Genomic DNA, 27,077 nt, shown 5'->3' with positions numbered 1-27,077 from the left:
CCAATATATAAAAATAATTTAAAAACACCCAACTCTCTCACACACAAATGGGCCTGAATTTTTCCCCTGTCGGGTGGGCTCAGCGGGAGTGGGCGGGGACAGTCGCAGAGCTGACCATTGCCCACAAACGGATCGGCACTGCGATTTCATGCAGGCGGGCCAATTAAGGCCCACCCAGCGTGGATTGCGAGTGGTAACGCTGAGCAATAGCTGTGCGGGCCGGGGGGGGAGGGAGAGTTGGGTCCAGCGCTCTTTCGTGCATACGCGCTAAGGAGTGCTTCAATCCTCTTGAGGCATGGAGCTCCCTTAGGGAGATTGAAGCGCTTTTTGAAAAAATTATTCAAAAACATTAAAAATTTAATGAAACATACCCCCCTCATGTGGCTGTGGCACATGAGATGGGACATGATTTTATTTTTCAGGAAAGATTTTTATTCAATTCGTAAAAGCTTTAGGAAACCTCATCCCGCTCGTGGATGAGGTTTCCTAAAAAACGTAAAGGCCGCCTGACCTTTTCGCCTGCCCGCCAACCGTTAGGCTGGACAGGCAGTGTATAATTCAAGTTAATGAGGTTGCTAGTGGCCTTAATAGGCCTTTAAATTATTGGTGGGCGTGCAGCCGAACCTGGTGCGCGCCTGCCAAATGAAACATCGCGACACTGCGCGATGGCGTCGGGACGCACGCCCGACGTCATTGCATGCCATTTTACATTCCAGCATGTCGGACCTGCCCCCGCACGCCGACTGCAAAATCCTGGCCATGCACTGAAGAGATTCACACACACATACACACAGAAGTCAGCCACAAAGAGGGAAGATAGGTGAATGGTTTAAGAGTCCTAAAAGAAAGTCAATCATATATGGATCCTGTAGACCAATGACTTGAATAGTTTCAGGCTGGGTTGAGTAATCTTTCCGGATTCTGCGTTAAGACAATTTAATATGTTGATGGACGATTTCTGTCTCTTTTTCTGGAGTCAGCAGCTGCTTAGTTTATGTTAAAGATGCTGCCTCGGTGGTTTGACTGGTCAGAATACAGACAGGGCATGTTTCAGAATGACTGAGAGAGAGAGAGGTAATATGAGTCTTCTTTTTGCTGTGACCCACCCACACGTGGTCTCCCGGCACTCCGACTGCCCTGCAAATGCAGTTTCTAAAAACACAAAGGGTTAGTTTGCTTTTCACATGATCTCCATTCACAAACTGGCCAGTGTCTAAATATAATCGCAGCAAGCTGCAGAACCCTCATTCCAGATCCATCGTTTGAAGTGATTAGATTACATGGCTGATGTTGGTGGGGGGGTCGGGGGGGGAGGATGCGGGTGGTGGTGGTGGTGGGTGAGTCCCCTTCTAAGCTGGGGTCCATTGTCCAAAGTGATTGAGTTTAACAGTTTAGTCCACACCCCCTGAATTCACACGTTATGTCTGGATATTTTGTGAATGGTTCAGGAGATGGGTCATTCACACTTGTTGAAGTTGATTGTCTCTAGTGGACTATTTCTAGACAGCCTCACTCCATCCTGATAGCTTTGTAAATAGCAAGGTGTGGTTATGTAGATGTTTGGTCATCTTAAAAACTGCTGTTTAAGTCATTTAAAATGCTGCCATTCAGTCTTTTTAAAACTTATTCTGTGGCTTCAGACCACTCAATACAAAAAAATCATTTTTTGATATGAAACAGGATTTTATAACAGTGATATTTATGGTAAATAGATATAGATATTTATCTCTTTCCCATTTACAATTTACAGCTTAGAAAACGATTTGTAAAAATTTCCTAAACTATCACAAAAGGGGTATTTATGTACCCTTTCTGTATACTCTTCCTTACACCAAACATTATATTGTCACCAAAATGAAATTCCATTGATAGAATTTAACAACTCTTGTTCAACTACATTACATTGTCAGATACTTGTTTGTTTTGTAATTGTTCATGTGCCAATGTAATATGTTACAAACTCTAATGGGTTCTTGGATGGTGATGATAATATAAGAAGGTGAGAAAATCAGGAATGCTGCTGTCTAGCTACAGACTGACATTCGTAGGTGCCTTACACTAGGTTCATCATCCTACCGCCAGGCTGTAGATGATATATAATGATGCAAAAAACGAAAGCAAAATTTCCAGAAAAAAGTTTAAGGAAATTATGCAGGATTTTTATCATTTATCATGAAACAGCACTTTGTGACCCATCATCTTGATCATTCATGTGTTTCTGAACATTTTGCCCTTGAAGCCTAACTTTCTTCCCTCACTATCACAAATATATTCCTCTAATCAAACCCTGGCTACTTTGGAAATGGTTAAAAAGCAAGCAACTGTGCATTTACTGACTGGACTCTGGTGCAGCTTCAATGGAAACCTAGCCCAACAACTTACTTCAATTATAAAACTTTTAGCAGAGCGCTTGGCCTTTTCGTAAATCATCATTTTGGAGAATTTGTTTCTTTTAACAATTGTGAAAAAAAAAATTAAGCTCCTTAAATATGCAAATTAGGGTCCCACACTGAATGTAAAACTCTGAAATTTATTTACAAGAGGACAGAGTTTGATCCGTTTAGTAGCACCAGATGTTGAGCAGTCTAACCAATGATCCTTAAAGGGCTGCTCAAATGAAGATCCAGAAAAAATTTTAGTTTTTATTTTTATGGGCTCAACAGAAACAGAAATGCTCCTTTTGGAACCCCCCAAAAAATCCATAATGCTGCTGGTGCATTCAAGGCTGTCAGTTCAAATCACCTTCCGCCCTGACCCGATCTGTTTGTGTAGGAGCCAGCTGATTTCTCATTGGAAATGCAAACGGGCAACATTTAAATGAGCCCCAATGCTGAATTTATCTCAGCCCCAAAGCTAGCACGGATCGGCACATGGGAGTCATTGCTGCATCAACTTTGAACCCATTTTGGGTTCAAGTTAAATTTTGGGTATATTTTTTACTTGCTACCAATAGTGGGAGAGTCGTAAAATTCATCAGAGTTATCTATTGGTTGGTTTCCATGCAAAGTGCATCATGCAGAGATTAAGTTGGGGGGGATGGGGTGGTGGGCACAATTACACTTCTTACGAAAACAGACAACTGCTTCAGTACAATATTACAATTAATCCTACTGGGGTGCAATCCAGCACACTGGCTATTTTCTATGACTTTTGCCAGAATCTTGCTGTGCTACTGTCACCAATATAAAGTGAGCACTCAGTGAAAGTTATTGTGCGTTGACTAAAAAATAATCAGCATTTAAGGGGAGAATGGTGGTTTTGCTTGTAAATTAAATCAGCAACTTCTTGATATCATTTCTTGCCCAGCTATTTCATAGGTTGGAGCCAAGAATTTTAGCTGAGATATCTTTAATTGCTGCAATTATAATTTGCAAACTGAGCATTTCAATGGAGCTCCCATTATTTCTGTGTTATTTTGAGGAACAAGAGCAGGAAACAATCGATTCCAGGCAAATGAGGCTCCTGCTGCAATGGACAATCCACAACTATTGCTGCTCACAGGCCCACCGACATATCACCGGCCTTGGCAGCTCTGAGGAAAACTGTCTTTGCAGCTTACACTTCGCAAGAGCAACAGGGCGGAATTTTCCATGCCCGCTGGAGGCAGGTGTAATAGGTGGTGTGGGTGGACAATATGGCAGGATTAGTTTCACGATGGGGGGAGGGCTGGTCACGATTGTCCACTCAGCCTGTCAGCGGCGAGCCACGTTTCCCGCCATCAGTCATCAGGGACCTCATTGTAATACATCAGCATATTAATATCAGGCCATCCTGCCAGGCTCTTGCACCCCCGCTGGATCGTCCGTCCACGGTGGCGGGAAAGCACTCCGACAAGTTTCACAACAGCACAGAAGCAACATGCACTTGGCAGCCTGCACTTTGGGTGAACTGGAGATGAGTGCACAGCAACGTTCTGCAGAGCTCACCAGGGTCGCCTGTTGCTTTGCAGGCTTCAGGGGCACCGGGTAGGGGTCGGGGTTAAGTGCTGCCCTGCCTCAGAGGTGACTTTTGAGGGTGAGGGGGAAGGGTGGGGGCAAGTGCTGTCCTGCCTCGAAAATTACTTTTGAGGGTGAGGGGGAGTTGGGGGATGGGGGCGTGGGGGCCAAGTGCACCCTTGCAGTTGAGGCAACTTGTGACGGGGGGAAAGTACAGCCTTGCCATTGAGGCGACTGGTGGCAAGGGTGTGGGTGGTGGTTAAGGGCAGCCCTGCCTCTAAGGCGACTGGTGGGGGGTGGGGGGGTTTGGGCGGGGGAAGTGACCACGCATTCGGGAAACCTGTAGAAAGTGACAATTTCTCTGCAACTGAGATAGTTCAGGCTCAGCCACATTGATATGATTGGGGTCGGGCTCCTAGCTTATCTGCCCACTCAAGCAATGCAGAGACATCAAAGTGCCACCAAGTGCTCCAGAGCATCCCCTCTCACCGGTACAGACTGCAAATTCATGAGCACTTTAGCGGACTGCAGAGTAGTTAGGCTGCACATGTTGTACAATCTCTTCACTAAAGCTGGCCATGGAGCAGTCACTGCTGGAGGTGCTCACAGCCCCTTACAATATCAGCATCCCGGTTTGGACCAGGTTCCATGGTTCAAGCTAACAGGGCAGCCTTGCAGCCTAATTTCTGGCCATCCAAGTGGTGACCAGCACTCTCCGGGAAGAGTTAAGGGGCTGTCACACTTAACCAGGACAGGTTCTTAGTACACCCATGCTAACCACATGTCTCTCTCTTTCATCCTGCAGGAGGAGTACATCAGGATCATGGAGCCTAGTGAACTAGCTGTATGTCTTGTGGCATAGAGAGAGCGAAGAAGACGGAGGAGAAAGCGACTGAGGCTCCTGGCTGTGCTGAGGCAGGATCAGCAACCTCATGAAGAAGGGGCGGCTGGGGCTCCCACACATGCTGCCCAAGAGCCACAGCAAGCCGCGGTTGGTAGGCGCCTAGCAACACCCAGGGGCTATAGACGCAGCCTTTCATTCCTGCAGATTACCAAGGACCAGTGTCGCCAAAGACTGCGAATGTCTAGGGACCTGTTCGCTCACATCTGCCAGCTACTGCAGCATTTGGCGCCACCACGACATGGAGGGTATCCACTGCCAGTGGCTGTGAAAGTAACCATGGGCTCAATTTCTATGTCAGTGGCTCCTTTCAGAGCTCCACAGGTGACCTCTGTGGGATCTCTCAAGCCTCCACCCACAAATGCGTCCATGAGATCACGGATGTCACCTTTGCGAGGGCACACAACTTTGTGCATTTCGCCTGGGGCCAGGACAGCCAGGATTCAAGAGCGATTGGATTCGCCCAGATCTCGGGTTTCCCACAGGTGCAGGGTGTGATCGACTGCACTCATGTGGCACTCAGATCTCCATCGCAACACACGGTGGACTAACTCAACCACAAGGGCTTCCATTCGCTGAATGTGCAGCTGGTATGCAACCACCAGAAACGCATCCTGCAGGTGTGTGCACAGTTTCCAGGGAGTGTGCATAATGTCTACATTCTCAGTCGGTCACAGATCCCTGGAGTCTTTCAGGGTCCACAGAAGCTGCAGTGATGGCTTCTTGGGGACAAGGGCTACCTGCAGAGGCCGTGGCTGATGACACCCATGCGGCAGCCTCAGACTGCAGCAGAGCAACGGTATAATGAGGCTCATGCTGCAGCTCACAACTTGGTGGAGCAGACATCGGGATGCTGAAGATCAGGTTTTGGTGCCTGGGCCGGTCTGGTGGAGCCCTGCAATATAGTCCACAAGGGTGTCATGCATCGTCGACGTTTGCTATGCCCTTTACAACCTGGCGCTGCAACAGGGAAGGGAGTTGTCTGAGGAAGAGATGGAGGAGCTGCACGTCTCCTCTGATGAGGAGGACATCAACAGGGATGAGGCTGATGAGGTCCTCAGAGGCGACAATGATGGAGATGAGGCCCTCGCACTGGCTAGATGAGGCAGGCGTGCTCGGGAGGCACTCAGAGCTGCTAAATTTGTGGAGGATGAAGATGACATGCAGTGGGGTGACTGCATAGTTCCTCACATTGCATCTGTGAATGTTTGACTCCAGTCTGGCTTATGGCAGCATGAAAACTCTCTGTGAGAATGCTCCTGTCATGCAGACGTGGAGGAGGCCCTAATAGTCGCTCGATTGCAGGAGGATGATGATGACGTTCAGTGAGGACACGCCATAGATCTTCACACAGCCTCTGAGAATGTCTGACTCCTGTCTGGCCGAGGACAGCTCATTTGTGCCCCGTAATCATGGTCATATTATAGAGACGCAGCCATGAAACTTTAGAGGCATCTGATACTTTGTCCGTCTTCAGCACCTGAGCCTATCAGGAGTTGGAGCACAGCATCAGTGATCACAGATGCAGAAGAGATGGGGCCAGCCCCTCCCTTAAGGTGCTGAGAGAATACTGAGAGAATGAGAGAACTCTGTGGTGCCTGCCCACTACATTCTGGCAGCGATGACAAGCACCACTGAGGTGCAGGCATCAGTAATGTCTCCAGGGAGTGTGAGGCTGGACCATCACTTTGGTCTGAAGGCTGCACAGAACACAGGGAAGAGATCCTGGACTGAGACACCTGCTTTTATCTTGAGCAGAAAGGTTTCACATCTGAATGACAAGAACACTGCTCATCAGAACAAGGAGCCATAGGCAGGGAAACATTTTTGGGAGTTTATTGACAATGGGAACAGTATATACAAGTGGTCAGAACCCATGCCCAGGCTGTGCATCTAATTCTCCTTAACTGCCCTAACCCTGCTGCTACGTCTTGGTGCTTCCCCAACATCCACAGCGGAGGTGGAGGCGGCCTGCTGACTGTGACGCCCTGTCTGTGATGATCTTGGCGTGTGTCCTCTGGAGGGCCGAGACTTGGAGGGCCCCGGCCTGCTTTTCGGGTCCTGCTGTGTGGCAGTGGCACCCTCCTTGGACAGTGAAGCTAGAGTTGCTGAGGTCACAGGAAGAGGGGAGTCGGATGGGCCGGACACTCACGGAGTCACCTGGATGGATGGGCCCAGAGTGCACACCTACGGATCCTCCTCCCTATGGGTGCCCGAGGGCCCCTGGCTGACTCCGTGAGTGGAAGGAGTGAGATTGAGCTGCCCGGTATCCCTTTCATGTACACACTGCTGGAGGCCAATTATGGCATCAGCGATGGATTTGAGCCCGCGCAGCAGTGCAGGAGCGTCATCCTGGGCCAAGGTCTCCGTGGCGGCCGCCATCCTACCTCGGTGACCTCGGTGTGTTGGCATGTCGGCGCTATCACCTCAGACTGAAGATGGACAGACTCCTCCATCATGCCTTACAATCTGAGGAGTGTAGTGACATCCCTTCCTGATGTTCCCGAGCTTGCCTTTGCAGCTCCAGCAACGGTGACATGACCAAATCCAGAAGCTCGTCATCTGACTCGGACTCAGCAATGTTCTGGCCTCCAGCAGTCCTCCAATAGCCGGAAACATGGGAAATCCCTGCTGCCACCTGCTGTAGATCAGACAGTGTGATGTGCTCACCAGATTGTGAATCTGGGCTACTCTAAAGCTAGGCCCCACTGAGGTGTGTGTTTCTGTGCTGGTGGAGGGTGTGGGGGAGCACTGTGACGGAATTTCAGGGAGGGTGCTTCCAGATTCCTCTCCAGAGGTTTCTTTGGGGCTTGATTGGAGGCCCTGGGTCATGGACTCTGTCGGCTGTTTCCCAGATGTGCCTGCGAAAGCAAGTGGAGATAATTAGCGCATGACAGTGGCCTGTGAAAAAGGACACATCACTCATAGCATGGTTGTCTGATGGATGTCGTACTGCTGGATCCTCACTTGGTTGAGCACCACCGACCTCACCGTCAGCACAGGAATGGTCCAGATCCTCGTCGGCCAGCTGGATGGCTCTGTTTTCAAATTCCATGAGGACCTTGATTTTGGGCATTCCACCACCTGTCTGCCTCTATTGTTGTGAGCCAGTTTGCCCTGCATGGATAGAGATGGAAGTGTAAGCAGGATGCCTACCAGGCCAGACGACAAGTATGCCTGGCCTGTGTGGGTGTTGAGTGATCCCATGGATGGGATGAAGCCAATGACGGTGAGTATGAGAGAGTGAATGGTGATGTCCCTTGAACTGGCAGTGAGTGAGGGCCCTGTGGATGTGTGCTGGGTTTGTGAGTGTGTGCGTTGAGAGTGATCAAAAGAGTGATTCACCCTGGCAGAATGGAGGAGATCATTCATCCTCTTGTGGCACTGGGTGGCTGTCCTCTTCTGAAGGGCATTGGTGCTGACCACCACTGCCACTGCCTCCCAAGCCTGATTGGTCATGTTACTGCCCATCCTGCAGCCAGAGCTGGGGCACAGGAGACCCGGCGGGCCTCCACGGCATCCAAAAGCTGCTCGTGAGACCCATCATTAAACCAGAGGGCTGCAGTCTTCTTCAGTTTCAGGGCCATGTCTTCCATGGAGCAGTGGTGAGTTGGAAGCACTGAGATGTCTGTTTGCAGCTGGACTTTAAACATGGCGGCCAGTGTGATGCAACGGCGGTGTGATGGTGGGCGGGCGAATGAGAACCCGCCCGCCATGGAAACAGTGTGTTTCCTGCGAGTGCATAAAAAATTAGGCAGGTTTGTGACGATACAGCGTGAAAACCTGCCATTGCGATCGGCAGTAAAATGCCTTTTTACCTGCCCGCTACCGCACTTAGTGCAAATTTAGGAAAATTCCGCCCATAATGACAGATTTGTGCTGTCGACTTGAAACAATCTCCACCACAGGAATGGCAATGCCAATAGTTAGCAAGGTCACCACACCCTGAAATTTTATGCCATGGCTCATTACAAACTGTTACATCAACAACATCAACCAGTCTTAGTTCACAGATATATCATAAAAGTGGCTAATGCACTGTTTGACTGGGCAAACATTTCATCACTTTCCTATAGAGAAAGAAGAACAGATAGCAGGATTCCTCAGAAAATTGAGGGAGTCATTGATGACATGCGTGTGGCCCAATGAAGTCCTGCACACAATTATTTTATCTTCATTACCACAAATGTTTCCATCCCACCAAGTCACCAATGTATTATCACGCAAGAGAGAGAGATGAAGAATATCTACTTCCAAGGCGCAGCCATGACATCATTTTGTAAGAGTCCACAAGGCTAGGATTAATGAAACCCTTAACATCTGATTTTCCACATTCGTACTCTGCCTGGAAACTCACTTGCTAAAGGATGGCTACAGTGGAGATTATACCTCTGCTAATACTTGATGGTGGGGAGCAGAGGCTGTGAACAAGGGGAGGAATTTTCCCAGGCCCCTTAGAGGTGGGTTTGGAGGTGTTGGGAGTGTGGGGTAAAGGATGGAAATTTTGAAAAATATACACTCGGCCAATTTGCTGACATGTTCCCACCTCTGGCTGATTTGCCGGGGCAGGCTGGGACCGAGGCTGGCAACCCCTGCATACGTGGCAGGAAGCCAATTTAAAGTAATTGAAGGTGCAATTATCAGCAATTTTCCCACTGCGAGGCAATTTAGCCTGTGTCACAAAGGCTGCTGTTGTGTCAGCACCCTGGCAATCAGAGGAAGTGACTGCAAAGTGGGAGGCTAGAGCTGCATGCAATTTCAAGGATTTTTAATGTTTATCAGCAGAAAATGGCAAGTTTGACGTTTTCCCATTTCAGAAGCTTCCCGTTGCATCAGGATCTCCTGCAGGTGGATGTCTCCAATAGTGCTGGGACTGATGCGGTAGCAGCCACTGCCTTGATAAAGATGACGCCTCCATAGTGCCCCTGTCCCTCCTGCTGATTGGCCCACAGAAGAGCTGTCATTGGCAACACCGTGAGGCCTGCCGGCCGCCCTAGCAATGTACCGTGCTGTACCCACCTCCTGCCTCCTGAACTACCCCCACTCTCACTCCCTGCTGCCCACAATAGGATGGCGAGTACAGAGGCAGCCTGCGAATTGGCCGGAAGGTGCGCCTTGGCAGAGAGTGGGGCCAGCATCTGAAAATGGGCTCACCTCAAAAATTTTCAGAGTTCAGAAGATTCCTTGGAGTAGGCAGAATGAATGATGTAGGGTGATGTGTACTTCTGTCTTCTTTGTAGGCACCGCTTCCTATGGCACAACTCCACAAAGTGAAGAGCAATATATGTTAGTACGTAGCTGCATGAAACCTTTTCAAATGTCTATTGGTCACATGGGATTGTGAGACAGTGAGTGGGTGTATGAAGTGATTGAGAAGGAAGAACATCAGAATAAGACTACCCGCCTGTGCCCTCTAGTCTAATGATTTTTAAAATAACATCTGCAAATTCATTCCAGGGATTAATGTTCTCAACTCTTCTGTATATGATGCAAGCAGAGAATTTGAATACTAATATATGAAATTGTCAAGCAGGAAGAGACCAGAAAGTCCATTTGGTTTGTCCTAAGCTGTCATGATGTGTTATATATCACAATTCAAATTCACCAGGAACCATTTTTTTTATTCATTCATGTGATGTGGGCTTCTCTGGCTGGGCCAGCATTTATTGCCCATCCCTAGTTGCCCTTCAGAAGGTGGTGATGAGCTGCCTTCTTGAACTGCTGCAGTCCATGTGGTGTAGGTACACCCACAGTGCTGTTAGGAAGGGAGTTCCAGGATTTTAACCCAGTGACAGTGAAGGAACGGCGATATATTTCCAAGTCAGGATGGTGAGTGACTTGGGGGGGGAATTCCAGGTGATGGTGTTCCCATCGATCTGCTGCCCTTGTCCTTCTAGGTGGTAGTGTTTGTGGTTTTGGAAGGTGCTGTTTAAGGAGCCTTGGTGAATTCCTGCAGTGCATCTTGTAGATGGTACACACTGTTTCTACTGTGCGTCAGTGGTGGAGGGAGTGAATGTTTGTTGATGTGGTGCCAATCAAGCGGACTGCTTTGTCCTGGATGGTGTCCAGCTTCTTCAGTGTTGTAGGAGCTGCGTTCATCCAGGCAAGTGGGGAGTATTCCATCACATTCCTGACATGTACCTTGTAGATGGTGAACAGGCTTTGGGGAGTCAGGAGGCGAGTTACTCATTGCACGATTCCTAGCCTCTGACCTGCTCTTGTAGCCACAGTATTTACATGGCTAGTCCAGTTCAGTTTCTGGTCAATAGTAACCTCCCCAGGATGTTGATAGTGGGGGATTCAGTGAGGGTAATACGATTGAACGTCAAGGGACAATGGTTGGATTCTCTCTTGTTGAGATGGGCATTGCCTGATACTTGTGTGGCGCGAATGTTACTTGCCACTTGTCAGCCCAAGCCTGGATATTGTCCAGGTCTTGCTGCATTTGGACATGGACTGCTTCAGTATCTGAGGAGTCGCAAATGGTGCTGAACATTGTGCAATCATCAGCGAACATCCCCACTTCTGACCTTATGATGGAAGGAAGGTCATTGATGAAGCATCTGAAGATGGTTGGGCCTATGACACTACCCTGAGGAATTCCTGCAGTGATGTCCTGGAGCTGAGATGACTGACCTCCAACAAACACAACCATCTTCCTTTGTGCTAGGTATGACTCCAACCAGTGGAGCATTTTCCCCCTGATTCCCATTGACTCCAGTTTTGCTAGGGCTCCTTGATGCCATACTTGGTCAAATGCTGCCTTGATGTCAAGGGCAGTCACTCTCACCACACCTTGGGAGTTCAGTTCTTTTGTCCATGTTTGAACCAAGGCTGTAACGAGGTCAGGAGCTGAGAGGTCCTGGCTGAACCCAATCTGAGCATCAGTGAGCAGGTTATTGCTAAGCAAGTGCCACTTGATAGCACTGTTGATGACCCCTGCCATCACTTTACTGATGATCGAGAGTAGACTGACAGGACGGTAATTGGCCGGGTTGGATTTGTCCTGCTTTTTGCATACGGGACATACCTGGGCAATTTTCCACATAGGCGGGTAGATGCGAGTGTTGTAGCTGTACTGGAACAGCTTGGCTAGAGGCGTGGCAAGTTCTGGAGCACAAGTCTTCAGTACTATTGCCGGAATATTGTCAGGGCCCATTGCCTTTGCAGTATCCAGTGCCTTCAGCCGTTGCTTGATATCACGTGAAGTGAATTGAATTGGCTAAAGACCAGCATCTATGATGCTGAGGACCTCCAGAGGAGGCCAAGATGGATCGTCCACTTGGCACTTCTGGCTGGAGATTGTTGCAAATGCTTCAGCCTTATCTTTTGTACTGCAGTGCTGGGCTCCTCCATCATTGAAGATGGGGATATTTGTGGACCCACCTCCTCCAATGAGTTGTTTAATTGTCCACCACCATTCACGGCTGGATGTGGCAGGACTGCAGAGTTTAGATCTGATCCATTGGTTGTGGGATCGCTTAGCCCTGTCTATCACTTGTTGCTTATGCTGTTTGGCACGCAAGTAGTCCTGCTTTATAACTTCACCAGGTTGACACCTAATTTTTAGGTATGCTTGGTGCTGCTCCTGGCATGCCCTCCTGCACTCTTCATTGAACCAGGATTGATCCCCTGGCTTGATGGTAATGGTAGAGTGGGGGATATGCCGATTCAGATTGTGTTTGAGTGCAATTCTGCTGTACCTACAGCGCCTCATGGATGCCCAGTCTTGAGTTGCTAGATCTGTTCGAAATCTATCCCATTGTAATATGTAATATCCTTGGAGAATTGAGTGTTTGAAGGAATCAGAAGTACATATGCTTTCAGTTGCATGCAGCTCCTCTTTATCCATTGTGTATTGATCACCTATGTGAATGTGGTTCTTGGGTGCCAAACAGCACCTATAAGGACACAGCAGTTAACTGTGGTGTTCTGGTGGTTCTCTGCTCTATATCCCAATTAAATAAAAATTGCTTCCTTAAAACAATGCTGCAGCAGGCTTTTAAATCCCTCCAGCAGCACCAGATATCTTGCCTTAAACAAAAAGTCCCTAATGACAAGTAATTTTTATGCCAGGAACCCTATAGGAATAGATAAGACCTTAATCTAGAAGGCTCAGTGTGGTCAGGCACCCGCCATTTGGCTGAGCAGAAAGCTCAGACCTGCTGAGTTTTTCCAGCTATTTTTGTTTTTGAGCAGAAACCTCGTTCTGCTTTCTTCCTTCTTGTCCCACAAATGTCATGGAAAGTTCTCTCTAACATGGGTGTTCTCTCTAACATGCTCACTTTATAATTCAATTTACCATTCCCATCAAAGTAATCTGGTAAATTTGTGAGGCATGGTATGTTGCTTCTAAAACTAGCCTGACTGACCTTATACTCAAGAGTTCATTGGAGTTCTTTAAAATGCTCTCAAGTTGAATATTCATTTAAAAGCTATTTTTCCAGCCTCATTTTCTGGGAAATTATCATAGGTTCTGCCCAACTTTCTCTACTGGGCTGGGGAATTGGGAGGTGGGGTTGCAGAGGCAGTAGGGAAAGTAGAGAGATCTATATCTGTAACCTTTGTTGCACTGTTGATCTGTACAAAAAAAAATTGGAAAGAAGCAATTAATTCAAAAACAAAGGCCAAGTATTGTTTCTTTTTGTCTTTACCCTGCTATTTTGTCTTGCAAAACGAGAATAAAATTTCTGCCTCTTATGTTGACAGGATTAGGGATTGCTGTTTATGGAGAAATTATTTAATTTAATTATTATATTATAATTTAATTTAATTATATTATAATAATTATTTAAGGGCAGGCAGTGGCGTCGTGGTATTGTCACTGGACAGTAATCCAGCCATCCAGGGCAATGCTCTGGGGACCTGGGTTTGAATTCCACGACGGCAGATGGTGAAATTTGAATTCAATAAAAATCTGGAATTAAAAGTCCAATGATGATCATGAAACCATTGTCGATTGTCATAAAACCCCATCTGGTTCACTAATGTCCTTTCCGGAACAAAATCTGCCGTCCTTACCTGGTCTGGCCTACATGTGACTCCAGACCTACAGCAATGCCCTCTGAATTGGCCTAGCAAGCCAATCAGTTGTATCAAACCACTAAAATGTCTAATAGGAATGAAGCCAGATGGACAATCTCCGTCATTGACCTAGGCACCGGAAATGACAACGGCAAACTCAGCCCTGTTGACCCTGCAAAGTCTTCCTTACTAACACCGTGGGGGCTTGTGCCAAAATTGGGAGAGTGTCTCACAGGCTAATCAAGCATCAGCCTGAAATAGTCATATTCACGGAATCATACCTTATCGACAATGTCCCAAACATCACCACTGTGAACCCAGTACAGGTGGCAGCATAGTGGTATACAGTCAGGGAAGGAGTTGCCCTGGGAGTCCTCAACATCGACACCGGGCCCCATGAAGTCTCATGGCATCAGGTCAAACATGGGCAAGGAAGCCTCCTGCTGATTATCACATACCACCCCCTCTCAGCTAATGATTCAGCACTCTTCCATGTTAAACACCACCTGGAGGAAGCACTGAGGTTGGCAAGAGCACAGAATGTACTCTGGCTGGGGGAGTTCAATGTCCATCACCAAGAGTGGTTTGGTAAGGAGTGAGCTTGCAGAGTCCTAAAGGACATAGCTGCTAGACTGGGTCTGCAGCAGGTGGTGAGGAAACTAACAAGAGGGATAAATGTGCTTGGCCTCATCCTCACAGATGCATCTGTCTATGACAGTATCGGTAGGAGTGACCACTGCACAGTCCTTGTAGAGGCAAAGTCCCACTGAGGATACCCTCCATCATGTTATGTGGCACTACCACTGTGCTAAATGGTATGGATTTCAAATAGATCTAGCAATTCAAGACTGGGCAACCATGAGGCGCTGTGGGGCAGCAGCAGAATTGTACTCAATCACAATCTGTAACCTCATGGTCTGGCATATCCCCCACTCTACCATTATCACCAAGCCATGGGATGAACCTTGGTTCAATGAAGATTGCAGGAGGGCATGCCAGCAGCAGCATCAGGCATACCTAAAAATGAGGTGTCAAACTGGTGAAGCTACAACACAGGACTACTTGCGTGCCAAACAGCATAAGCAGCAAGGATAGACAGAGCTAAGTGATTCCACAACCAACAGATAAGATCTAAGCTCAGCAGTCCTGCCACATCCAGTCGTGAATGGTGGTGGACAATTAAACAACTCACTGGAGGAGGAGGCTCCACAAATATCCCCATCCTCAACGATGGAGGAGCCCAGCACATCAGTGCAAAAGATAAGGCTGAAGCATTTGCAATAATCTTCAGCCAGAAGTGCCAAGTGGATGATCCATCTTGGCTAGTCCCCCAGATCACAGTTGCCAGTCTTCAGCCAATTCAATTCACTCTACATGATATCAAGAAATGGCTGAAGGCACTGGATATCGCATAGGCTATGGGCCTTGGCAATATTCTGGAAATAGTACTGAAGACTTTTGCTCCAGAACTTGCCGCACCCCTTGCCATGCTGTTCCAGTACAGCTACAACACAGGCATCAATCGAACAATGTGGAAAATTGCCTAGGTATGTCCTGTACACAAAAAGCAGAACAAATCCAACCCGGCCAATTACCGCGCCATCAGTCTACTCTTAATTATCAAGTGATGCAAGGGTCATCAATAGTGCTATCAAGCAGCACTTACTTAGCAATAACCTGCTCACTGATGCTCAGTTTGGGTTTCAGATCCACCCAGATCCTGACCTCATTAGCCTTGGTTCAAGCAAGCCAAAAGAGCTAAACTCCCGAGGTGAGGTGAGAGTGACTGCCCTTGACATCAGGACATTATTTGACTGAGTGCAGCAGCAAAACTGGAGTCAATGGGAATTGGGGGGAAAACTCTCCAATGGTTGGAGACATACCTAGCACAAAGGAAGATGGTTGTGGTTGTTGGAGGGCAATCATCTCAGTTCCAGAACATCACTGCAGGAATTCTTCAGGGTGGTGTCCTAGGCCCAACAATCTTCAGCTGCTTCATCAATGACTTTCCTTCCATCATAAGGTCAGAAGTGGGATGTTCGCTGATGATTGCACAATGTTCATTTGTGACTCCTCAGATGCTGAAACAGTCCATGTCGAAATGCAGCAAGACCTGGACAATATCCAGGTTTGGGCTGACAAGTGGCAAGTAACATTCGCGCCTCACAAGTGTCAGGCAATGACCATCTCCAACAAGAGAGAATCCAACCATGGCACCTTGACATTCAATGGCATTACCAACACTGAACCCTCCACCATCAACATCCTGGGGGTTACCATTGACAAGAAATGCAACTGGACTAGCCATATAAATACTGTGGCTACAAAAGCAGGTCAGAGGCTAGGAATCCTGTGACGAGTAACTCACCTCCTGACTCCCCAAAGACTGTCCACCATCTACAAAGCACAAGTCAGGGGTGTGATGGAATACTCTCCTCTTGCCTGGATGAGTGCAGCTCCAAAAATACTCAAGAAGACACCATCCAGGACAAAGCAGCCCACTTGATTGGCACCACACCCATAAACATTCATTCCCTCCACCACCAACGCTCAGTGGCAGCTGTGTGTACCATCCACAAGATGCATTGCAGGAATTCACCAGGCCTCCTTAGACAGCACCTTCCAAACCCATGACCACTTCCATCTAGCAGGACAAGGGCAGCAGGTAGATGGAAACATACCACCTGGAAGTCCCCCTCCAAGCCACTCACCATCCTGACCTGGAAATATATCCCCATTCCTTCACTGTCGCGCGTCAAAATCCTGGAACACCCTTGCTAACAGCAACGTGGGTGTACCTACACCACATGGACTGCAGCGGTTCAAGAAGGCAGCTCACCACCACCTTCTGAAGGGCAACTAGGGATGGGCAATAAATGCTGGTCTGGCGAGTGACACCCATATCCCATGAACAAATAAAAAAAAATTTAAAGCATACCAAGGAAAGGTCAAACAGATTTTTGCCAAAAAGGTTCTTAAAGGAATAGCTGCCTATTTGGATTTTCTTTTCTGGATATGCTACCCTGTCTGCAACATGCAGAATATACAGTGCTCTTCAGCAATGTCATGATAAACACTGGAAAGAAAAATCTGCATTCTTTGTCAGTTTGGAAACAAAGCAAATGCGCCTATTGGAGAAATTGAATACCACCAAGGAGACACTTTGAGTTTTCTGGAGCTCATTCACTTCACAACTTGCTGAGAAAATGAAGGACCCACAGGTATCTGTCGATGTGATCTGCAAAAGTGAATGCTTTAAAAATAAGATACTACTATCTGGCCTTCACCTCATGACCAGTAGTTGTCTCTCTCAGTGCATTGTCCTAGAGTTACTTTCACATTTAACACAACAGTCTAATTACTCACAATTAAATTTGAACAATTGGGTACTATTCAGTAAATTTTAGTTAAATGATTAAATAGGTTTTCAGACATATCAAAGTAGATCTTCAGATCAGTCGTGCATATTTTTGGATGTAAAGTAAGCTTAACCAATCAGAAAATTAGATCACTACCTATTAGACTGGTTCCTCATTCATTTTCACTTGATCCAATCTGGCATCATAAATTTTAATGTCTGCAGGAAACATCCATGAGTTTGTGGATGGATGCACATAAATGATGGCAAATACTGTATAATAAATGGCCATAATTTACCATAATATGAACAGAAAATGCTGGAACTACTCAGCAGGTTTAGCAGCATCTGTGGAGAGAGAAACAAAGTTAATGCCTGTGACCTTTCATCAAAACTTTCCATAATATCTGCTAATTTAGTGCTGCTTTGATTTCCTACCCAAATATAAACTGGATGCCCAGGGTTAAAGGTGCTGAGCGGTGTACTGAAATAAGTTTAAAGAGCCCAGTAACAAGATTGCCAAATTATCAGGCAGTTCTCAACTATTTTGCTTTATTTTTTTCTGTTAGCACTTAGATACTCAGAAGCCTTTGCAGCAATTGCCATTGTGCATTTTTTAACAACAGCTGACATAGTGACGTGGTGGATTTTCCCATGGGAGAGAAGGATCAAGGATGGATGTCAGACATTTCAAGCTGCACCCTACACAGTGTCATTTATGGTTAGAGGTTTACTCGCCTCCTTTTCTTAGCACACAAGTGAACCTGCTGCATCTTTCCCATGGCTTCAACTAATATGCTATCACCTACGGCAAGTTCCCTTTTCAATACATGTCACAAATCTTCAGTCTTTGGCACCTGATGAAATCTTTTCCCAAACCTTCGCAACAACACTCTACACATGTAACATAGTGTAGCCAAAATGTTAATAATAATTAAATATGTCTGACTCTAGTGTTTCCTGCTACATGTTCACTGTAACAGTGTATTGTGTAAATACTTATAAAACTAGCTTCGTGCTTCTTTTAGGTGATGTCTCAGTGGAAGGAATATATGGCCAGAATTTTACACAATGGTAGCAGGCGCATGCCCGACTTGGAAGAGCGTAAATATCACGAAAAACATCGGGCATGTGTATAAGGCGAGGCGATGGCATAGTGGTGTTTTCACTGGGCTAGTATTTCAGAGGCCCAGGGTAATGCTCTAGGGGACTCAGGTTTGAATCCTGCCAAGGCAGATGGTGAAATTTGAATTCAATAAAAAGTCTGGAATTAAAAGTCAGATGATGACCATGGAATCATTGTTGATTGTTGTAAAAACCCATCTGGTTCACTAATGTCCTTTAGGGAAGGAATCAGCTGGCCTACATGTGACTCCAGACACACAGAAATGTGGTTGACTCTTAAATGCTCCCTGAACAAAGGCAATTAGGGATGGGAAATCAATGCTGGCCTAACCATAGATGCCTACATCCCATGAACAAATAAAGAAAGAGAAAATGTCCCGACGTCATCGTGCACTTGTGCAATATTTCAGTCATTGAGCGCATGGGGCTCAGAAGAGCACCCACCAACAATTAATCAGCCACTTGAGGCAATTAAAAGTTCAACTGATGTAAATTTTACTTTGCTAATGCGATTTTGCGCTCGCCACACGGGCAACGTAGGTGGGCAGCCAGCTCGATTTTTCACTTTTCTCAGGGATAAAAGGGGAGCGGAGCATTGCCTGTGTGAGTTGTTAGGAGTTCTGGTGGGAGTTTGCTGCTGCTAAGATTTCAGACGTTTTCCCATGTGTTTTTTTCTGAAGTTTTTGCTTTGCTAGCTTTCTTCTGAGGACTCTTTTGTTTTGTCAACTCTCTTGGAACCTTTCTGCCAAGTGCAACCTTCAGTGAACATTTCAGCAGATGGGGATTGTGCACTTTGCTGAGGGCACCTCCTCTGAGCAGTAAGAGAGGGGAAGAAGGGAGAGAAGGACAGGTGTCTGCAGGCAGCATCGCAGGGAAGACCTGTGGGAGGAGAAGCGCAGGCACAGGGTTGCAAGGCCAACAGGGAGAGCAAGATGGAAGGACTGCAGAAGATGCCACTATCCTGCTGCTAGAATGTACAGGCAGCAATACAGCTATAAGACCATAAGGCCATAATATTTGTGAGCAGAAATAGGCCATTTAGCCCATCGAGTCTGCTTCACCATTCAATGAGATCATGACTGATTTAATAATCCTCAACTCCACTTTCCTGCCTTTTCCCCATAACCCTTACTGATTAAAAATCTATCTATCTCAGCCTTGAATATACTTAACGACCCAACCTCTACAGCCCTCTGCGGTAAAGAATTCCACAGATTCACTAATCTCAGAGAGAAGAAATCCCTCCTCATCTCATAAATGGACGAACCCTTACTCTGAGATTATGCCCTCTGGTTCTAGACTCTCCCACAAGAGGAATCAACCTCTCAGCATCTACCCTGTCAAGCCCCCTAAGAATCTTATATGTTTCAATAAGGTCGCTTCTCATTCTTCTAAACTCCAATGAGTACAGGCCCAATCTACTCAACCTCTCCTCATAAGAAAATCCCTCCATACCCGGGATCAGCCTAGTGAACCTTCTCTGGACAGCCTCCAATACCAGTATATCTTTCCTTAGATAAAGGGACCAAAACTGTTCACAGTATTCTGGGTGTGGCCTAACTAGTGCCTTGTATAGTTTTAGCAATAATTCCTTATATTTATACTCCATTCCCTTTGAAATAAAGACCAACATTCCATTTGGCTTCCCTATTACCTGCTGAACTTGTATGCTAGCTTTTTGTGATTCTTGCACGAGGACCCCCAAATCCCTCTTGTGCTGCAGCTTTCTGCAGTCTTTCTCCATTTAAATAATAGTCTTCTCCTCTATTTGTCCTGCCAAAGTGCATAGCCTCACATCTTCCCACATTATATTCCATCTGCCAAGTTTTTGCCCACTCACTTAACCTGCCTATATCCCTCTGTAACATCTTTGTGTCATCCTCACCACTTGCCTTCCCACCTATTTTTGTGTCATCCGTAAACTTGGTGATAGTACATACATTTCCCTCATCCAAGTCATTAATATATATTGTAACTAATTGTGGCCCCAGCACTGATCCCTGTGGCACTCCACTAGTTACAGATTGCCATCCTGAAAATGCCCCCCTTATTCCAACTCTCTGTCTTCTATTAGTTAACCAACTCTCTATCCATGCTGATATACTACCCCAAACACCAAGGTCTCTTATCTTATTAAGTAGTCTTATGTGCGGTACCTTATCGCACGCCTTTTGGAAATCCAAACATATTACATCTAATGGTCCCCATTTATCTATCCTGCTTGGTACCTCCTCAAAGAATTCTAATAAATTTGTCAGGCATGGTCTCCCCTTCATGAAGCCATGCTGACTCTGCTCGATTATATTATGTGTTTCTAAATGCTCTGCTATTATATCTTTATAATAGACTCTAATGTTTTCCCAATGACAGATGTTAAGCTAACTGGCCTATAGTTGCCTGTTTTTTGTCTCCCTCCCTTTTTGAATAGGGCGTCACATTGGCAGTTTTCCAATTCTCTAGAACTTTTCCAGAATCTAAGGATTCTTAGAAGATTACTACCAGTGTATCCACTATCCCTATAGCTACTTCTTTTAATATCCTAGGATGCAACCCATCAGGTCCAGGGGACTTATTGGTGTTTAGCCCCATTAGTTTCCCTAGTACTTTTGCTTTAGTAATTGTTATTTTATTTATTTCCTCCCCCCCCAACTTTGTGCCCCTTGATTATTTAGTATCTTTGGAATGCCATTCGTGTCTTCTACCGTGAAGACTGATGCAAAGTATTTATTCAACTCCTCTGCCATTTCCTGGTTCCCCATTATTATTTCCCCAGCTTCATTCTCTAAGGGGCCTATGTTCACTTTGGCCTCTCTCTTCCTTTTTATATTTTTAAAGAAGCTCTCACTGTCCATTTTTATATTACTTGCTAGTTTACCCTCAAATTTTATTCTGCCTCAACATGTCTGAGGTTCAGTGGCATAGGAGGTACCTCTCTCGGGACACCGTGACATCAGTATGCCAGATGATTGGCCCTGAGATTACCTCCAACTGTGTGGGTGGGCACCCAATGCCAGTGGCTCTGAAGGCCTCAGTAGCCCTCCATTTTTTTGCTTCTGGATTTTCCAGATGTCATTGAGGGATCTGTGTGGAATGTCCCAAGCAGCTGTCCATGGTTGTCAGGCTCATCACTGATGCTCTGTTCAGATGGGTCTCATTACCAGACGGACCAAGCCAGCCAGTCTGAGCAAGCCAGAGGCTTCGCAGCAATTGCTAGGTTCCCCCACATTCAGGGTGCCATAGGCTGCACTCATGTGGCCATCAAGGCACCAGCGGGTCAGCCAGTTGCCTTCGGGAATAGGAAGGATTACCGTTCCATGAACGTGCAGATAGTATGTGACCACAAGACCCAGACTATGCAAGTCTGTGCAACGTACCCTGGCAGCCCCCATGATGCATACGTCCTGTGACACTCCAAGGTGCCAAGGCTGTTCATGGCTCCAACTCAGCTGGATGGTTGGCTGCTGGATGAAAAGGACATGCCTTGTAAAGATGGCTCGTGACACCACTCCAGCACCTTAAGACAGAGGCAGAGGAGACATGCCTCCATAAGGGCAGCGATTGAGAGTACCATTTGTTTGCTAAAAGTAGGGTTCTGCTGCCTGGACCGATCAGGGGGTTCCCTGCAATATCCTCCAGAGCGCATGTCGCTTATCGTCATTGTCTGCTCCACTCTGCACACTGTCACTGGCAAGAGGGAATCCACTGGAGGATGAGAATAGCGATGCAGCACCACAGGCCTCAAAGGAAGACTCTACTGATGGATCTTATGAGGAACCCAGGCAGACACGGGGTGAGGACGTGGAGGCAGACTTAAGGAACCTTTAGGGAGGCAGGGACACCAGAGGGGCCTTGATTCAATGCACCTTCAGCTAGGCTGCCAAGGCATGGCTTCGCTCTCATGGCAAGAGCACCACCTCCTTACCACATATTTCTGAGAAGGTAATCCCATATCCCCAGTGTCGCTTCACAACCTCTGTCAGAAAGCTTGCTGCCCTTGCCCTCTAGTATAAGGCACTGATGGGGCCTGCACCAAGGAAAACATGAAGGACACTCAGGGCATTGAAACAAAATCTAGATTTATATCTTTTCCAGAATTGCCAAAAAGCCACATAACATAATTTTGTTGTGACTGTCACACAAAATCAACACATAACACTGATGAAATGAAAGGATGTCACCCATGATAACCCCATCCTGTGCTCAAAGTGCCTTAAATTTACACTTGCGAGTGCTGCGTCTTGGTGACCCCAACTTGGTGGCGGCAGAGGAGGCAGATTGCTGACTTTGCTGTTGTGTTGGCCCTGATGACCTTGGCAGTCGTTGTCTGGCTAAGCAGGCTCCGCCTGGGAGTCTGCAACCAGCGACATTGCTGGGCATTCATCAGTCATCATGGCCTTAAAAGATGCCACGATCACTGGCAGACGGTGGAAGAGCTGCTGCCCTTATCCGGAGCGCTGTGAGAGCCGTGAGAGGAGCCCACAGAGATGACAGGCAGCTTGTCCACCAGCATGAGCCACATCTGTACCTCCCTGCTCACAATTGATGGCTGGCACCTAGCAGAGAGACTCGGTGTCTCATCCATCTCTCACACAGGCAGTGACTTCCTAAGGTCACAGCCGGTGTGTGGGAGTGTAGGTCTGAGATCAACCCCAGGAATCCCTGCTTCTGTTCCTGGAGCTGCCTCTCCATGAGAGTTAACCCTCTCTCAATGGAGTAGGTTGTGCACTCGGTGCTCAGGGTCAATGCAGTGCTAAAGCTCCTCAAGGACTCCTCCATGATAGAGACCATGACACGCAAACCCTCAGGGATCTCCGCCATACCTCCCCCTGCATCCCACTGGACATCCAGCATCTGTCGCCTGATGGGAGACTCCAGAGGCTCATCATCTGCCTCGGGCTCACCATCGTCCTGGTCTCCAGCAGTCCTCTGACAGCAGTGGCCCTGGACACTCTTTGCCTTTGCCAGCTTCTCATGTGAGTGTGCCGTGAGTTCCCCACAGTGCACAACCATCTGAGCCAACAAAATACAGCCCACTGACGTGCTTGTATCGGAGCTGGTGCCTGGTAACGAGAGAGGGTGTGACGCCGGTGGATCTGTGTATGGCTCCTCCTCTGGTGCCAATTGAGGGTCCTCGAGGTCTCAGGCACCTCTGGAGGATGGCGCACCCGAGGGAGGAAGACAATATGTCAGTGGTATCAATCCATAAGATATTGAATGTGCATGCTAGGCAGCCTGGTGAGACTATGGACAGCAACATAATGGAACCAACGTCATTGCTGGATCACTGCAGACTCTTGATTAGAAGTTATCTTTTGAGATGAGAGGAACCTACATTGTTTGCAGCCTCTGCCTGTCCCACATCTGTCCACTGGACTCTTACCTTCCTCCAAGGTGCCTGCCTCTCCGCGACCTGATGACCTTGGTGCATGCGCGTACTCGAGTTCTAGGGCGCCCATCTCACATTCGCTCAGAATGAGTAGGTTGGCCACCCCTCCACCCACTCTTGTGCGCTCAGTGGCATTATGGCTTCTCCTGTACTGACAAATGCCCATTCATTAGTCCACCTTCTACCTGCAACACCATACCAGGTTTGCCACTGCCCAGCCCACCCCCCACTATCATACCTATAACTATTCCCCCCCACCCAAGGAATCAGGTTGAAGTGTCAGTTTTGCACACCTGACCCTTATATGCAGCCAAGGCTACTGGTCTGATCTCCCAGCCTTACCAGGTACAGGGACATGTGCCTTCTGTTGCTCTGAGTCTAACAACCCTGAGTGCCATGAGGAACAGCAACTCTTCAAGACTTCTCCACACAGTAACATGCCAAATTGGTATTCACCCTTCCTGAGCGCAGAAGATCATTCAACCTATTTCAGCACTGAATCCAGCTGTGGCACACCACATTGTGTCCGCTAACTTGGGCTGCCACCTCTGCCCAGGCCTCCTTTGTTTGGTTAGGTGGCCTCCTTTTGCCATCCCGTGGCATCAGGATGTCCCGCCTGGCACTCGCTGCCTCCATGAGAGTGCACAGGCACTCGTCCAAGAAGCAGGGGGCAGATTGCCCACCTGTATGCCCTCCCATCTGGTGTGTTGCTCGGGTGCTAATGCCGTACCTTTAGCCTAGATTTCGACATCTCCCTGTGCCTCCTATGGAATTCCTGGCAGCCTTCGGGATGCTGCCTCAGCCGTTTAAAAACACTCTGCTGGGTGCAGCCACTTCCAGGCTGGCCAATCACACGTGCATGATGTACATAAAATTCAGGCCTATGAGTTTACCGGTTCCTATATGTGAGTTGGAGCCTCATGGGATTGAAGTGACTCTTGCTTCCTGGCATCAGAGAGCTGAAGCAGAACTATTATGAACTGTGATCCATCCACTACTGCATGAGCAGCCAAGCTCAACATGGTTTCTGCCGCTGTGCACGTATCAGGGGCACTGGCAGGGTAGTCCAGATTGACCGACATTGGGATACAACACCGTCATCCATGCCCATTCCAACTGCACTACTACCAGTGGGCCGACTGGCTTAAGTAACAGTACCAGTGAGATTAGTGAAGCCCTCTCTCAGGGTAATCTGTAACTGATTCTGAAACATGCCAAGGCTAGAAGATTTAATCCGTTTCAATCTGACAACCCAGGTCTCTATGGTAACAGACCATGGCAAAAGCTGCAACTGCCCTTAGACCGCTGGACAGGGACTCTAATATCAAATTGTCACAGATTCCATTGTGAACTGCAGTGATGCAGAACCTGAAAGACAGTCTAGTGGATTCCCATACCCAAGCAACTATATGTGGTACTTACCCCATTTCTATACCAATATTTGATACTAAAAGACATCCTTCTTTTAAAAGCAGGTACCATGAGGTAGAATCATAGAATGGTTATAGTACAGAAGGAGGTCATTCAGCCCATCAAGCCCATGTCAATTATCTCTGCAAGAACAATTTAGCTAGTCCTACAGCCCCGCCCATTCCCTGTGACCCTGCATTTTTTTTTGCTTTCAGGTCCTTATCCAGTTCCCTTTTGAAAGCCACTATTGAACTTCCACCCACCAGACCCTCAGGTAGCGAATGCTAGATCCTAACCACTCACTATGCAATCCGTTTTTATTCACGTTGTTTTTGGTTCCTTTACCAATCACTTTGAACCTATGTCCTCTAGTTTTCAACCCTCTGCTAATGGAAAAAGTTTCTCACTACTCTGGACACCTCATGATTTTCAACACCTCTATTAAATCTCTCAACCTTCTCTTCTCTAAGAGCAAAAAACCCAGCTTCTCAAATCTACCCACACAACTGAAGCTCTTCATCTATGAAACCATTCTCGTACATCTTTTTTCCAACTTCCCTAGAACCTTCACATCTTTCCTAAAGTGCAGTGCCCGGAATTGGACACAATACTCCAGTTGAGGCTGAACCAGGTGTTTTACAAAGATTGATCATAACCTACTTGCTTTTGTACTCTGTGCCTCTATATAAAAAGCCCAGGATCCCACATGCTTTTTTAACTACTTTCTCAATCTGCACTGCCATTTTCAATGACTTTTGGTCACATATCTTAACTCTCCTGCATCCCCATCCCTCCAATTCCATGTATGTGGGTGCTTTGGAGGAGATGTTGAACAGGTAATGACCTCTTTATATTTGCCCTGCTCTACTGTTCTTGCGGGCCACTCCACACCTTTGAGTAAAACCCCATTAGCTCCATCAAAGATTCAGGTCAGTGAGAACCTGCTGCACTTCTGACAGATGTACATTTATGTAGGAGCTTGCTATTTCCCAAATTTAAAACATCTGGATTAGTGCCACTGTTAAACTGCTGCAGACCTCTATATCCTACAGTAGTACACAAATTTTCCACCTCAAGTGAGCAAACTGCCAATCACAAGTGATTCCACACTCAAGCTCAGTTATCATTTTTAAATTATGTTGACCCTGGAAATACACCTAATGTCAGCACAATGCAGGTCAAGTAGGTGCAATTTATGCACAACATATAGAAATATGCCTATTGAGGTCTATTGCCTTTGATTTACTAAAAGACTCTTCTATGCTATTGGGAAGATTTCTGTGTGTGGGCTAGTTTGAGAGAGGTTCAATATTGATTCGTACCGGAGGCAAATTCGCCAGCTACAATCTCTATAGGAAACAGTTTAATCCGATCACGGCTGCTTGCTGCATATAGTGTAAACACAGTTCCGTAGAGAATTGGAAACTTTTGTTCCCAATTGATGGAGTAACATTTCTGGAATGTAATGTTTATTTTATTCTATCTCTCATGCTGCGATTACCTTGTTTTTAGGTTGGGTGTGATGGGGTTTCTCGCCTCAGTGCTTCAGCCCTGAATAATGAATTCTTTGCTTACGCGGCACAAGGTTGGAAGGAACGATTAGCAGAAGGTACAATTAATTCACCAATACGTCTAATTCTGGGATATACAAACTGAAATTTGAATTTTATGCTTTTCTTAAAGTGGGAATTGTTGCATATTATGTATCCTGCGTGCATGTTTCTGTAGTCTTCCTCAGCCTTCCCTCCCTTCCGTAAAAAAACATTTGGACAGTCACAGTATTGTTTCTTTGTAGCTTTTGTCACCCTCTAGTTAGCAGACAGGCAGCCAGACAGCAGGGTGAGTGCAAGGGAGCCCTTGCTTACCGGTCTCATAAGCAGAGCTCATATTCACAGCTCTTCCAAGTAATGCACACAGTATGCAATTGTCATTGAATTT

General features: G+C 46.9%; 1 protein-coding gene across 1 annotated transcript in view; it reads left to right on the top strand.

The window, feature by feature from the left end:
* LOC144680088 (putative Polycomb group protein ASXL3) overlaps positions 1-27,077 on the top strand; it is a 350,418-nt gene that overhangs the window by 270,944 nt on the left and 52,397 nt on the right. The window contains exon 9 of the mRNA XM_078541234.1: positions 26,652-26,748. Coding sequence (XP_078397360.1) covers positions 26,652-26,748 — 97 coding nt within the window. The remainder of the gene's footprint in view (positions 1-26,651; positions 26,749-27,077) is intronic.

This window comes from Cetorhinus maximus, chromosome 4, assembly GCF_964194155.1.
Source record: "Cetorhinus maximus chromosome 4, sCetMax3.hap1.1, whole genome shotgun sequence".
Classification (NCBI taxonomy): Eukaryota; Metazoa; Chordata; class Chondrichthyes; order Lamniformes; family Cetorhinidae; genus Cetorhinus; species Cetorhinus maximus.
Note: the sequence above shows the minus strand (reverse complement) of the source record. Positions and strands in the feature narration are given on the sequence as shown.